The sequence below is a fragment of the Carlito syrichta genome, unplaced genomic scaffold, assembly GCF_000164805.1.
Source record: "Carlito syrichta isolate Samal-C Ts95f unplaced genomic scaffold, Tarsius_syrichta-2.0.1 Scaffold302779, whole genome shotgun sequence".
In the NCBI taxonomy this organism is placed as follows: Eukaryota; Metazoa; Chordata; class Mammalia; order Primates; family Tarsiidae; genus Carlito; species Carlito syrichta.
This window is the reverse complement of record NW_007246875.1, coordinates 318942-333180: the sequence shown is the minus strand read 5'-3', so window position 1 is coordinate 333180 and position 14239 is coordinate 318942. Positions and strand designations below refer to the sequence as shown.

General features: G+C 51.1%; 2 protein-coding genes across 4 annotated transcripts in view; one reads left to right on the top strand and one right to left on the bottom strand.

Moving 5' to 3' along the window:
* The window catches only part of BUD31 (BUD31 homolog), a 10554-nt gene extending 4452 nt beyond the window's left edge, over positions 1 to 6102 (top strand). For all 3 annotated transcript variants that reach the window (XM_021711858.1, XM_008057138.2, XM_008057139.1), the window contains 3 exons: positions 3789 to 3911; positions 4127 to 4293; positions 5879 to 6102. In XM_021711858.1, coding sequence (XP_021567533.1) covers positions 3789 to 3911; positions 4127 to 4293; positions 5879 to 5929 — 341 coding nt within the window. In that variant the 3' untranslated portion in view covers positions 5930 to 6102. The remainder of the gene's footprint in view (positions 1 to 3788; positions 3912 to 4126; positions 4294 to 5878) is intronic.
* A 305-nt stretch (positions 6103 to 6407) lies between these two features.
* Positions 6408 to 14239, bottom strand: part of PTCD1 (pentatricopeptide repeat domain 1) — a 20304-nt gene continuing 12472 nt past the window's right edge. Inside the window, exons 6-9 of the mRNA XM_021711853.1 lie at positions 11185 to 11892; positions 10614 to 10730; positions 9220 to 9402; positions 6408 to 6668 (exon numbers count right to left, since the gene is read on the bottom strand). Of these exons, the coding sequence (XP_021567528.1) occupies positions 6489 to 6668; positions 9220 to 9402; positions 10614 to 10730; positions 11185 to 11892 (1188 nt within the window). The 3' untranslated portion in view covers positions 6408 to 6488. The remainder of the gene's footprint in view (positions 6669 to 9219; positions 9403 to 10613; positions 10731 to 11184; positions 11893 to 14239) is intronic.

Here is a 14239-nt window from a genome sequence, read left to right as displayed (position 1 = left end):
TGCCCAGGCTGGTCTCGAACCTGCGGGCTCAGGCAATCCCCTCACCTCAGCCTCCCAAAGGCGCAGGATTACAGGCTGAGCCACCGAGCCCGGCCTGCCTGGCTAATTTTTAAAAAATTATTGCAGAGACAAGGTCTTACCAAGTTGCCCAGGCTGGTCTTGGACTCCTGTGCTCAGGCAATCCTCTCGCCTCAGCCTCCCAAGGTGCTGGGATTACAGGCATGAGCCACCATACCCAGCTAAAGCAACTTTTTCAATACTTGTAACTAATCTAGACATTGTCATGAGGTCATTATCTCCAGCAATAAAGAATAAACTGTTAAAGTACTTTGCTTCCTTTTTTCAAAACTGATTGTGTCCCAGAACTTGCAGCAATCACAGTCATTGTGGACTGAGGGATTTCCTCCCCAAATAACTCTATCAGAGTAAAGGAAATTTGAGAGTGCTGGAATAGATTTTATGAGTCCTTGAAAGTAAATCTGGCCGGGCTCAATGGCTCAGCCTGTAATCCCAGCACTTTGGGAGACCGAGGCAAGTGAGTTACCTGAGCCCGTGGGTTTGGGACCAGACTGGGCAACTTGGCAAGATCTCATCTCTACAAAAAAAAAGAAAAAGTAAATCTACTCCTTCCTTTAAGGGATCACTTTTGAGGAGAGGTGAACTTCACCTTGTATTTAGATGTATGTGATCTTCTTTACTTCCTGAAAGTATTCTTCTGCTTTTCTTGCTTTTTGTTTGTTTTGAGTCAGAGTCTCACTCTGTTGCCCAGGCTGGCGTGCAGTGGCACACTTATGGCCATCGCAGCCTCAGCCTGCTGGGCTCAAGTGATTCTTCTATCTCAGCCTTCCAAGTAGCTGGAACTACAGACGTGTGCCACCAGGCCCAGCTAATCTTTTGATTTATTGTAGAGATGAGGTCTCACCATGTTGCCCAGGCTGGTCTCGAACCCCTGGGCTCAGGCAATCCTCCTGCGTCAGCTTCCCAAAGTGCTGGGATTATAGGTATGAGCCACCGTGCCGGGCCTCCTATTTTTCTTTAATCTTATAGCCTTTCAGCATTTCTTTGTCTTCTCATTTTTGTTAAATTCAGGTTTAAGATCTGGTTCACAGGTTTAAGACCTGCTTGTTCATGTTCTTCCTCAATAAAGAAAATAGCAGCCCGTGTAGATGATGCGTGGCTGTGGACACTTGGTTTCAGTGTTAGGAACAAAAGGGACTTCTGGGGATGTAGCAGGTGGTATATGGGGAGATGCTGGAGCCCAGAGCCCTTTTTACCTCTTGGGGATGCAGGCTAAGTGGGGATGTAGCTCAGCATTGCCAGATTTGTTGAATTAAAGGGAAAAGGGTGTCAAGGATGGTTCCATGACATCTGGTCTGGGAAGGGATACAGCTTTGACGTGGGTGAGTGAGGATTTCAGTTCAGGACATGTTGAGATGTGTTTAGATTTCCAGTGCTATCCAGATAGATATCCAGAGCTGAGCTGCTCTGTCTTGCCCACTACCGTGTCTTGGGCACCTAAAGTAGGATGTCACCCACAGCAGACACATGGTGTGCACTTGCTGAGTCCTTAAGACCTGCCTTTCTGCTCAGATCACAGATTCCTGTTTGTTGACCTGAATTATAAATCCTAGGTAATAGAATGGTTTAAAAGCTGGAAAAATTGAGGTATAGTTTTCTTTTTTTTTTTTTTTGAGTTGGAGTCTCACTCTGTCACCCAGGCTGGAGTGCAGTGGCCGCTCCCGGCCACGGAGATCCTTCCACCTCAGCCTTCCAAGTAGCTGGAACTTGGAACAGCGCGCACTACCACACCTGGCTAATTTTTTGATTTATTGTGGAGACAAGGTCTCGCCATGTTGCCCAGGCTGGTCTCAAACCTGTGGGCTCAAGCAATCCTCTCCCCTCGGTCTCCCAAAGTGCTGGGATTACAGGCGTGAGCTACCACGCCCAGTTGAGGTATAGTTTTCTTGATCATTCCTTCCCTTCTTCTCTGCCCTAAAACTGAGAGGAGGTGGTAGACAAAGATCAACTCATAACTCCTAAGAGAGACAGAGAATGCCTTGTAGGTGTGAGTTCCACCTGATTCTGTGTATGTTGAAGGAACAGCTGGCAGCCTATCAGCTGTATACCTTAAACATTAGAGGTACCTTAAAAATGACTGCCAGCTGGACACGGTGGCTCACGCCTGTAATCCCAGAACTTTGGGAAGCTGAAGTGAGAGGATTGCCTGAGTTCAGGGGTTCAAGACCAGCCTGGACAACTTGGCGAGACCTCATCTCTACAATAAAAAAACAACTAGCCAGGCGTGGTGGCACACACCTGCAGTTCTAGCTACTTGGAAGGATGAGGCAGTAGGATCGCCTGAGCCCAGCAGGTGGAGGCCGTGGTGGCCATGAGTGTGCCACTGTACTACAGCCTGGGTGACAGAGTTAGACTCTGACTTAAAAAAAGTAAGATGCCCATCTGTGGTCCCAGAATTATATTGAGTTGTTATGCTGTAGAAATAGGTCTGAAAGGATAGAGGATGGGTGTTAACAGAGGTTATTGTATGAGTGTTTTTTTTTTTTTTTAAACCAAACTTTTTTTTTTTTTTTGAGTTGGAATCTCATTCTATCGCCCAGACTGGAGTGCAGTGGCATGCTCCTAGCCACCGTAGCCTCGACCTGCTGGGCTCCAGCGATCCTCAGCCTTCCAAGTAGCTGGAACTATAGGCAAGCGCTACCATGCCCAGCTAATTTTTTGATTTATCGTAGAGGTGGGGTCTCGCCAAGTTGCCCAGGCGGGTCTCGAACCTTGGGCTCGGGCAATCCACTCCGCCTCCAAAAGCGCGGGATTACAGACTGAGCCATTGAACCCAGCTGAACCAAACTTTTAAAGTGTCCAATTAAGGGGTTTTTATATATGCCATGATTGCCACAGTCAGTTTTACAGCATTTCAGGGTTCATCTATGTCATAGCATGTGTCAGTACTTCACCCTTTTTTGCAGCTGAATAATATTCCATTGTTTACACAGACCAATTTTGTTCATTCATTCATCAGTTGATGGACATTTGAGCTATTTCTACCTTTTGGCTTCTAGGGACATTCATACACAAGTTTGTGTACACACACGTGTGTTGTGTTCTTTTTTTCCTTCCAGATCAAACAGTTCAGATTGTAAGTGCATGTGTGTTTTTAGTTCTCTTGGTTCTTGCTGGCATGTTCCTAAGGCTGGAACTGCTGCTGGGTTATATCGTGACTCTGTTTAACTTCTTAACTGCCAGACTGTTTTCTGCACACAGCTGTACCATTTTACATTCCTATCAGCAGTATCTGAGGGTTCCAGTTTCTCCATATCCTTGCCAACACTTGTTACTTGCTATTCCACCATTTTGATTATAACCATCCTAGTGGATATAAAGTGATATTTACTCATCATCACGAGTTATTTGAGAAAAGAGGCCGGCCTCGGTGACTCACACCTGTAATCCCAGCACTTTGGGAGGCTGAGGTGAGAGGACTGCCTGAGCCTGCGGGTTCGAGACCAGCCTGGGCAACTTGGCGAGACCTCGTCTCTATAATGAAATGAAAAATTAGCCAGGTGTGTTAGCACACTCCTATAGTTCTGGCTGCTTGGAAGGTTGAGACAGAAGGATCGTCAGAGCCCAGCAGGTCAACGCTGGGGTAGCTGTGAGCACTCCAGCCTGGGCTACAGAGTGAGACTCCAACTCAAAAAAAAAAAAGAACACTCCATCCTGTGCAGACTAACCTTATTGCCCCCAGGCAAATACACACACTTTTTTCTCCCCAGCTGAAACAGAACCTCATGAAGGGAAGAGGAAAGTGGAATCTCTGTGGCCCATCTTCAGGATCCACCACCAGAAAACTCGCTATATCTTTGACCTCTTTTACAAGCGGAAAGCCATCAGCAGAGGTAATTGGTCTAATTCTCTCTCGGCTTTTTGAACTTGAGTTGCTTTTACAGTTATTTGATAACAGTTCTTATCTTTGCAACCTCAGCAAGAGTCATGATTTTTCTTACCTCTGAAAACGTGGGGAGCCAATGTTGGCTAAAGAGTCTTTTTAATTAGCAGTGGGGGAAGGTTTGTCACATCATGGTCTGATGTCCTTTCCCCATCTTTTTGACAGAACTGTATGAATACTGTATTAAAGAAGGCTATGCAGACAAAAACCTGATTGCAAAATGGAAAAAGCAAGGGTACGAGAACTTGTGCTGCCTGCGGTGCATTCAGACACGGGACACCAATTTTGGGACAAACTGCATCTGCCGGGTTCCTAAAAGCAAGCTGGAAGTGGTAATGTCTGGCGCTCAAGTTGGATGTTATTTTCGGTTCAAAATTCTGACCTAGTCATCTTCAAGGGATTTTATATTTTTTGGTTGGGCTGGAATGTTGTTTTGTTGCTGAATGTCTGTCCTTCCCAGGAGTGAATTCCTTTGTTCAGGAATCCATGGTAGGCAGAGTGTGGCAGGGATTGTATTTGTTAGGTCTGGGAGCCAATCTCCGCTCCTCTTTTGGGCAGTTACGGAACTCCTTTCCTCACTTATGAATGGTGGTGACGATCCCAACCCTGAGGTGATGGGAGGGTGAAATTGGGTGGGGCGGGGGGAATCAGTAGGGGTTCCCTCCAGTCCTCACAGTGACGCTTTAGTGCTCACTGTATTTCTTCTGCCAAAACCTTCTGTTCCAAAACTAGGCTGGGCACCTTGAGAATGATGCTGAGTGGGCAGTAGCTGAGCTTGGGGCGTAAGCCCCTCTGAAAGAGAGCTGTAGAACCAGAGGAGTCACAGCATGTTGCCCACTAGTGGCCATTCAGTGCAGCGCCCTGGCAGTTGCTGGCCCAGCTGGGAGACTGTTGTGTGGCCCAGTGATTTGAACATAATTATTTTAAATTAAAAATGCTTTCTTAATTAGATAAATTAGTAAACCTACATTTAAAAAAATCATTCAGGCCAGGCTGCCGATCTCCCAGCTTGGCCTCCTTGTCCCTAACTTCACACAGGGGCCTAATTACAGCGCAGTGAGTTCCAACTTATAGAGCTCTGGCTATGTAGTTCTGCCTCCCTGCACCACGTGGAAGCTCAGGGACGGGCAGGTTGGGCGGTGGAGAGCGAGCAAGGGACACCTCCTTGAGGAAGGCCCTGGATGATGGTTTTTTGAGGGAGGCAGTGAAGGGTGGCGGAATGGCAAAAGCCCTCCTCTGAGAGCCCCAGGAGTCCATGGGAGTGTCAGGGTTGGGGGTACTGCCGCCTTAGCCCTGTGGCCAAGACAGCCTGACTTAGACTTGGCTGGGTTCCACCAGAGGAACTTGTTTGCTTACACTAAGGTCTTTTTCCTCCAGAAGAGTTTGAAAAAGTAAAATCAACGCAAACCACTCTTCTGGGGCCTTCTGTCTGCCGAGCAGTCCCTGGGCCAGATATCATGTCACACCTGGCCTGGGGGGACATGACTCTTCCTGCTGCTGACTGTTCTGGTGGGGCACTGGGAGCACGAGGGTGTGGCTCAAGTGCATGCCCTCCGCCCCTTTGCCTCCCAGAAGGCTTCCTGGTCCAGAGGCAGCCCTGAGACCCCTGAGCAGTAGCAGGCCCGCCTCAGCTCACCTAGTAGAATAGCAAGACTCACGCAGATTTCTTTTTGGCAAGTATGCATGTTGAATTTGTATACCTTAAATGCACATGCAACTGCAGCGTCAACAGTAGCAGTTTCTATCTTCATGGGGAAGCCAATTTCCCTGTCCAGAACTGTCAAGGAAGGGTTTCCGGGGTATGTCCTGTACGGAACTCCCGTTGGCATGGTCCTCAGTGGGAGATTACCGTGAGCGAGGGTGCAGGGGCGTGTGGAGCGGGGGTGGATGCCCCATCTCAGCCATCCTCTGTTGCAGGGCCGCATCATCGAGTGCACACACTGTGGCTGCCGCGGCTGCTCTGGCTAAGTCTCGGACTTTGGACTCCAAGGGTTCCTGCCTGTGGCACCAACCCTTTTCCTGGGAGCAGCTCTTCTGGCAGAGTGGCGCCCCAGACCCAAGCTGGAGCATGGTCTCCAGAGGTGAAGGCTTTACTATCCATCGGCTGTGATTTTGTAAAAATAAAACCTTTCAACCTCCTGGCCCTGTGTCTGTCCTTTCAGAACAGAGGTCTGGAGCTCCATGTAAAGCGCCAGGCCCTGGGACCAGAGGCTCCTGTGGACTCTGTCCTGGCTCCCCCCTGTGGTACTTTGTGACCATGAGCACACATGAGCCTCTTAGAAGAGGATGACCTGAGGTGACCTGGGAAGGTGGCTGGGGCTGCTGCTGGGGCTGCTATGAACATGCACTCTGGTCCAGCGTGTGTCCTCACACCAACACCTGTGAGGTGCTGCAGCTCTTCTGGGCCTAGCCTTTCCTTCATGAGTGAGTGACACCAACATGTTCACTTATCTTTACTATGGGAGGGATGCCTGAGGCTCCCAGAAAACACTGAGAGCCTGGCACATTGTTACAGCTGAGTTCCCCATCACCTGCCTCCAAGGTCTCCATCCACATCAGCCTCCCTGATGGGTTCTCGGTTCTTGGGCTTGGTCCGGAACTTCTGCCAGGGGTGGGGGGTTTCCTCTGCCGGCATCACTTTCAGCCACTGCTTGTAATAGGCTCGGAAGCCATCGATCTTCTCCAGGTAGGTGTTCTTCCCTTTGTACTGCAATTGAAAGCGCATGGGGTTCATAGGGGCCCTTGATGATTAGAGTCACTGCATGCCACCTATAGTGAATCCTAAACCACAGCAGCTGGCTCAGGCCTCAGGGAAGCTGGTCCCTGTGATTCTCCCAGGGAGCTGGGCAGAAAAGCTGTTAACATTCACTATGGGAGGAGTTTCTTGTAGAGAAATAGATTCCAGCTATAGTTGCTGTACCCTGACACAGGCCCATATTCCACCTGCTTGACAGTCATCTTTCTTCTAAATACATGTTGCTGTACCCCCTACCTAGGATGTTGTCTCAGCTCCCCAAGCTAGAATCCCTGGGCCCCACCATCTCTGCTGCCACAGTCTGCTGAGCACCTCCCCTCAGCACAGCCACTACCTTCCTCTATCATCTTGGCACTGTTGCAGCAGTCTCCACGGAGAGGTGGGAAGAAAAGGAGAAACATGATATTCCAGGCAGAAAACAAAAGAAAGCTGGTAGGAGAATATATAGGAAGAAACACTGGGAGGCTAAGGCATGAGGTTTACTTGAGGCCAGGAGTTTGAGACCAGCCCGGGCAACATAGACTCTATCTCTACAGAAAAAAATTAGCAAAACTTGACAAAATCACAAATAGAAATATAAATAAGTCCACCATCACAAGGGAGTGAGCATAGATAGTCCTTGATAGGGTTCTGCCTGAAAATGCATTTACTGCTGGCAACACAGCAGATGGTCACCGACTTAATAATGGTTTAACTTTACAATGGTGTGAAAGTGATATGCATTTGCATTCAAGTTTACCACATTATTTTTAAAATTTTATTCTTCTGTAGACATGAGGGTCTCACTCTTTTGCCCAAGCTGGTCTTGAACCCCTAGCCTCAAGCATCCTGCCTTGACCTCCCAAAGTGCTGGAATTAAAAGTATGAGCCACCATGCCCAGCCTAAGTTTACTACATTATAAGTCATAAGGAGCTCCTCAACTTACAGAGTTATATCGTGATAAACCTATCATAAGGTTGAAAAATCAAGTCAAACGATCTAAGTCAGGAACTTCGGTATATGATTTGAATACAATAAGGGCTGGGCATGGTGGCTCACCTGTAACCCCAGCACTTTGAGAGGCCAAGGCAGGTGGATTGCTTGAATCAAGGAGTTCAAGACCAGCCTCTGGGCAGCAGAGCGAAACACCTCTAAAGTGAAATTTAAAAATCAGCTGGGTGTGGTGATGCTAGCCTGTAGTCCCAGCTACGCAGGGGGCTGAGGCGAAAGAATTGCCTGAGCCCATGAGGTTGAGGCTGCCGTGAACTGTGATTGTCATGCTCATGCCACTGCACTCCAACCTAGGCAACAGAGTAAGACCCCCAACTTAAAAAAAAAAAATAAAAAGCCTCAGCCCTATGGTATCTTGTAAGAGTGAAGAGACAATCCACAAACTAGAAGATACGTAATAAACAAAAGGCCCAGCCGGGCTCGGTGGCTCAGCCTGTAATCCTGCACCTTTGGGAGGCTGAGGTGAGTGGATTGCCTGAGCCCGCGGGTTCGAGACTCGCCTGGGCAGGCGAGACCTCATCTCTACAATAAATAATTAGCCGGGCATGGTAGAGCACGAGAATCTCTACAATAAATAATTAGCCGGGCGTGGTAGAGCGCGCCTGTAATTACGGCTACTGGGAAGGCTGAGGTGGAAGGATCACCGGAGCCCAGCAGGTCGAGGCTGCGGTGGCCGGGAGCGGCCGCTCCACTCCAGTCTGGGCGACCAAGTGAGACTCCAACTCAAAAAAAAAAAACCAAAAGGCCTGTGAATACAATATATAAATAACAATTCCTGTCCCACTCATTCCTGCAAAATCTTCAAAATGGCACTCAAGTGTGGCACCTGCATGGCATCCTGACCCTGTGCCCCGTGGCTTTGTGTGTCCTTGCTGATTTCCCTGTCTCCCTCCCCATCTGGGTTGTGCTCCGGACGTGGTCGCTCTGGATGCCCTGGAGATGCTCAGACCCAAAAACCAAACACCCAGAGCCTGATACCCTCAAACAGTAGGGAGAGACTATGCAGCCACTATGAGGCCAATTCCATCACTACCCTACTGCTGCCCCTCCACAGAACAAACAAATCTGTTAAGCACCAAGCACCCTGCAGGCACCAAGGACCCAGGTGACAAGGCAGACAGCCTCCACCTCTAGAAGCCTGTGATTCAATGAACACGTGTGAACCCATGGTTACAGACTAGGACATGGCATAAAGGAATGGGGTTGTATGCAGTGGGGAGGGGAGACTTTCACAGCAGGTGGGGAGGCAGCCAGCAGAACATCTTGAAGAGCCATTTAAGAGACCTACAGGAGGAAGACGAGCAGAAAGTGCCTACTTGAGGCAGAGGGAACACCAATGCCCTGAGGTGGGGAAGAGGCTGGAGGCATCTAGGAAACATCAGAAGGCCAGTGGGACTGTCAGTCAACAAAGGCAAGACTGGCCCGAGACATTAACTGAGGCACGCAGACAGGGACTCGTGGGCAGTGGAGATGGTAAGAAACCCATAGGATTTTTGAGCTTGGAACACATACCCGGTCAAACGTAGGAGGGTACTCAGCTGCAAACTCCAGTTGGCGGATGACCACTTCGTTCGCCGGGACCCTGTTCTGCCTCATGTCCTTCAGGATGTTGATAAGATAGGTGTAGTCTAGCTTCTTGAGGGCCGCATTGATAAGGGTGCTGTAGATGTGGATGTTGGGAGTCACCTGGGACTTCTGAAACGTGTACATCATATAGTCAGCAAAATGATGGCAGTTGAAGGGACACAGTGAAGTCATCCTGCCTGTCATGCCTGGTCTGAAAACCAGCGACCGAGGACAGGAAGGCAGAACCTAGTAGAAACGATGGGCTGTACTGTCCCCTCCAGCAGAAGAGTCGATGGGCTGTACTGTCCCCTCCAGCAGAAGAGTAAGTGCCCGGACTCTCCCTCAGCCCTGAAGAAGCTGGAGAGGGAAGCCCATTCTGTTCTCAAAGACCAAATGACAATCCGCAAGAGTGGAAAACGATGAGGGGAGATACCACCTTCTCATTCTAGGCTATGAGTTGACATACAGTCACCAAAAGGTGGTGGTCAACCTAGAAAAGCAGCCAGCATTGGCTAGGTGAGCCCGGCAGGGTCCAGGGAAACCACAAGAAAACACTGAATGTGGGGCACACCAAGAACCTGCTCCCAGGAAGTGGCCTCTGCTGCGGTTGGATGAAATCCACTCAGCAAAGTCTCAATGGGACTTAGGTGGGATGCGAAACAGAAATACTTGGAGGCTTTAAAAACTGCCCCCCAGGAATTCAGATAATCCCTGTTCCAAGTTATATCCTCCATCGCTCTGGAGTGTGGGGCCAAGGCCCATCCCTACCTCTCAGTGTCACCGCACTGCCACCTTCAAGAGGGGAACACAGGCCAGGCGCGGTGGCTCACGCCTATAATCCCAGCAATTTGGGAGGCCTAGATGAGAAGATTGCCTGAGCCCATGGGTTGGATACCAGCCTGGGCAACTTGGCGAGACCTCATCTCTACAACAAATCAAAAAATTAGCCGGGCATGGTAGAGTGTGTCTGTGGTTCCAGCTACTTGGACGGTCAAAGCTGAAGGATCACCTGAGCCCAGCAGGTCGAGGCTGCAGTGGCCGTGAACGTGCCAAAGCACTCCAGCCTGGGTGACAGAGTGAGACTCTAACTCAAAAAAAAAAGAGAAGGGAACACCCATGGCTCTCCACGCCCATCCCAACAGCTTTCTCTCAAACGCAGATGACCATTCTGTACTGGAAGCTCATTGACACCACTCCCTTCTGCCAACACACAGTTTATCCCATCTAGGAATAGGGCCTGGGGCCTGGCACAGCCCCTCTTCCCTGCCAACTTTCTTCCTGAGTACCCCAGAGTACTCCTCAGCACCATGGGCGTCCTGCCCAGGCCTGAGTCCACTCACCTTCAAGTCTGCGAGCAGTTGCAGACCATCCTTTGGCCTGCAACACCCAATGGCTAGGTTACAGAAGGTCTGCAGATTGGGGACGATCCCCCTCTTTGCCAGGAGTAGCAACAGTGCCTGTGAGGATAAACATGGAGTTGCTGTAACCTGTAACCCACTGGTGCTGGCAAGAGCCTTCTCTGGTGAAGCCCTGGGCCGGGCACTGAAACTTCAGGGATACAACTCTGCCCAGAGGCCTCAGTCCGGTACTCAGGCCTCAAGTCCCATCCAGCCTATCCCTTTGGACCCAGCTCCCCAGAATGGAACTTCTCTGCAGATGCTCTGGACTTCCAGCCTGCCCGTCTACAGCATGCTGTCCCTTCTCCAGGAATGCCCTTCAGATTCCTGCCCTTCCTGTAGCACCTGTGCCCCCTGGTCAGCATAACATGTTTGGGGTCCACCTTCCCCACCAATCTGGGCTCCATGAAGGGCAGGGAGTGTGTCTGGCTTGTTCACTGCTCGACTCCTGGCACCTCACCCAGGGTCAGGCCCTCAACAGGGGATCCAGGAGTGCCTGTCTCCAGCCCCTTACCTTTGCTCCCTCCAGGTCTCCCAGCTTGCTCTTTTTTCTCACAAGCGTGTTGAAAAACGTCACATCGGCCTCCACCTGGTGTTTGTCCAGGATGGTCAGCAACGAGGCCTCTGCAGGGCTCGCGGGCTCCACTACCTCAGCGAGCAGGGTGAGGGTCCTGATGTCGGGCTGGAGTCTGTGCTCTGCCATCCTGCCCAGGAAGCCCTCCAGGCCCCCCATCAAGGCCAGCCTGTCAGCTGGAGTGGTCACCATCCCAAAGGAGATCACAGCCGGGGGTACAGTCCCAAGGGTCAGGAGGTTGACCTCCAGCTCCAACGAAGGTGGCTTCAGGGCCACTGGGGTGAAGGCCACTGAATGGTTGGGCTCAGCCTCAGTTTCCACTTCAGGCTGGTCCTTGATGGGCACTCTGGCTTCTCGAGGCTCTGGATGCCCCTCAAGTGCCTGAGAAGGTCCCAGAAACAACTGCCTCTCCAGGGCCTCCACGTGCAGCCTGGCCAACATGCAGTCACTGGCCCCAGTCTGGGCTGTTCTCCTTGCCCGCCGCCTGCCTGCTGGGGACTGAAGCAGGACTGCCTCCTCCCTGGGCCTCAGGAGCAGCTCTGAGGCCACCTGGGGATCCCCCAGGCCACAGTCCCGAGCTGCCCCCAACATCAGGTTGTAGCTGTGCCGGCTTGGCTTGAGCCCCAGACTCAGCATCTGCTGCCACACCTGCTTGAGAAGAGACACACAGCTTGGTGCTCCCACCTCAGAAGAGCCTTCGGCAGAGCAGGTGTTGGGTGTTGGCAGTCAGACCAGCCAATGCCCAGGTGCAGGGGTGTGTGTGTGGATGGTGTCTAACCCAGAATCGTCAGAATTTGGGGACTCCCTGGGAGGCCCTCTGCCCTGTTCAAGCTCCCCCAAAACTTCCCAGTCTCATCCCTCTGCCTTTCCCCAGGGCCTGTCTCTGTCTACTTTTTCTGTGCGCTCCCATCAGGGAGGGATGCCAGAGGCTAGTTTCTAGAAGAGTCCAGGTAGACTTTTTTTTTTTGTGAGTCGGAGTCTCACTCTGTTGCCCAGACTGGAGTGCAGTGGCTGCTCCCGGCCACCACAGCCTTGACCTGCTGGGCTCCGGCGATCCTTCTGCCTCAGCCTTCCAAGTAGCTGGAACTACAGGCGCACGCTACCATGCCCGGCTACTTTTTTTTTTTGTTTGATTTATTGTAGAGATGAGGTCTCGTCAAGTTGCCCAGGCGGGTCTCGAACCCACGGGCTCAGGCAATCCACTCACCTCAGCCTCCCAAGGCGTGGTATTACAGGCCGAGCCACTGAGCCTGGCTCCAGGTAGACTTTTATGGTTGGAATTCAGCAGCACTTCCCGTCGAGTACCTGCTGCACACCCAGCACCAGACGTGAGTGCCAAAGCTCAAGACACTCAGGCTTCCTTAAGAGTCTGGCACACAGCAGAGGCAGACCCAGAGCTAGTAGAGCATGGGGCAAGGGACAGGCTGGCTTCGGCTGAAGCCCTTCACCCCCTTCACTAGCTGTAAGCCCTGGAGCCTCTGTCTCCTCCTTAAATGAGATCATTCTCTCAACAACACATCGTGTCTGGGTAGCTCTGACACTCGCAAAGAACTTGAGGTTCCTAAGATGGCACATGGGCTCCCTCCTCTTTGTTCCACACTCAACATGGGGCCAGGGGCACACATCTGACATGCTGCCCTCCTCAGAGACAAGTGTGCAGATGGGGATGGGGGTGGGGAGGAGCTAATCAATACCAGGCGGGTGAACCTTGCAAGAGGGCCACTGCCTATCTGGGCAAGGCCTTGTGGAGGGAAAGGGCCTCAGCGGCCACATCTCCCAGGAATGGGTGACAGACTAAGGTTTAGCTGTGATACAAATGCTCTCCTGTGACAGCAGAGTGTGCTACAGGAAGTAGTGCTCAGGTTTCAGGACGCAGTTCAAGTCCCAGCTCTGCCACTTAGTGGCTGTGGGACTTTATGCGTTACTTAACCTCTGTGAGCCTCAGTTCCCTGGTATGTAAAATGGGTTAATGGTGCCCAGCTCAAGCAGTTTTTGAGTGTGCAACACAAAGCAGCTGTCAGTAAGATAGATCATTTCTTTTTCTTTTTTTTTTTTCTTTTGAGTAGGATTCTCACTCTGTCACCCAGGCTGGAGTGGAGTGGCACGCTCACAGCCACCGCAGCCTCTCCTGCACACCCAGATGATCTTTCTACCTTAGCCTTCCAAGTTGGAACCACAGGCCTGGTTAATTTTTAAAAATTTTTTTGAGTTGGAGTCTCACTCTGTTGCCCAGACTGGAGAGCAGTAGCATGCTCCCAGCCACCGCAACCTCAACCTGCTGGGCTCCAGTGATCTTTCTGCCTCAGCCCTCCCAGTAGCTGGAACTACAGGCGCGTGCTACCATGCCCAGCTAGTTTTTGATTTATTGCAGAGACAGGGTCGCCAAGTTGCCTGGGTGGGTCTCGAACCTGCGGGCTCAGGCAATCCACTCGCCTTGGCCTCCCAAAGAGCTGGGATTATGGGTTGAGCCACCAAATCCAGTCACTTTTTTTTTTTTTTGAGTTGGAGTCTCACTCTGTCACCCAGACCAGAGTGCAGTGGCCGCTCCCGGCCACCGCAGCCTCCACCTGCTGGGCTCCATTGATCCTTCTGCCTCAACCTTCCAAGTAGCTGGAACTACAGGTGCGTGTTACCATACCTGGCTAACTTTTGATTTATTGCAAGAATGAGGTCTCGCCAAGTTGCCCTGGCGGGTCTCGAACCCGCGGGCTCAGGCAATCCACTCACCTCAGCCTCCCAAAGGCGCGGGATTACAGGCTGAGCCACCGAGCCCGGCTTCCAGTCACTTTTTTTACTTATTATAGAGACAAGGTCTCACCAAGTTGCTCAGGATGGTCTCAAACCTATGGACTCAGGCAATCCTCTCACCTCCATCTCCCAAAGTGCTGGGATTACAGATGTGAGCCACCATGCCTGGCAGGATAGATTATTATTATTATTTTTTTTTGAGTTGGAGTCTCACTCTGTCACCCAGACCAGAGTGCAGTGGCCGCTC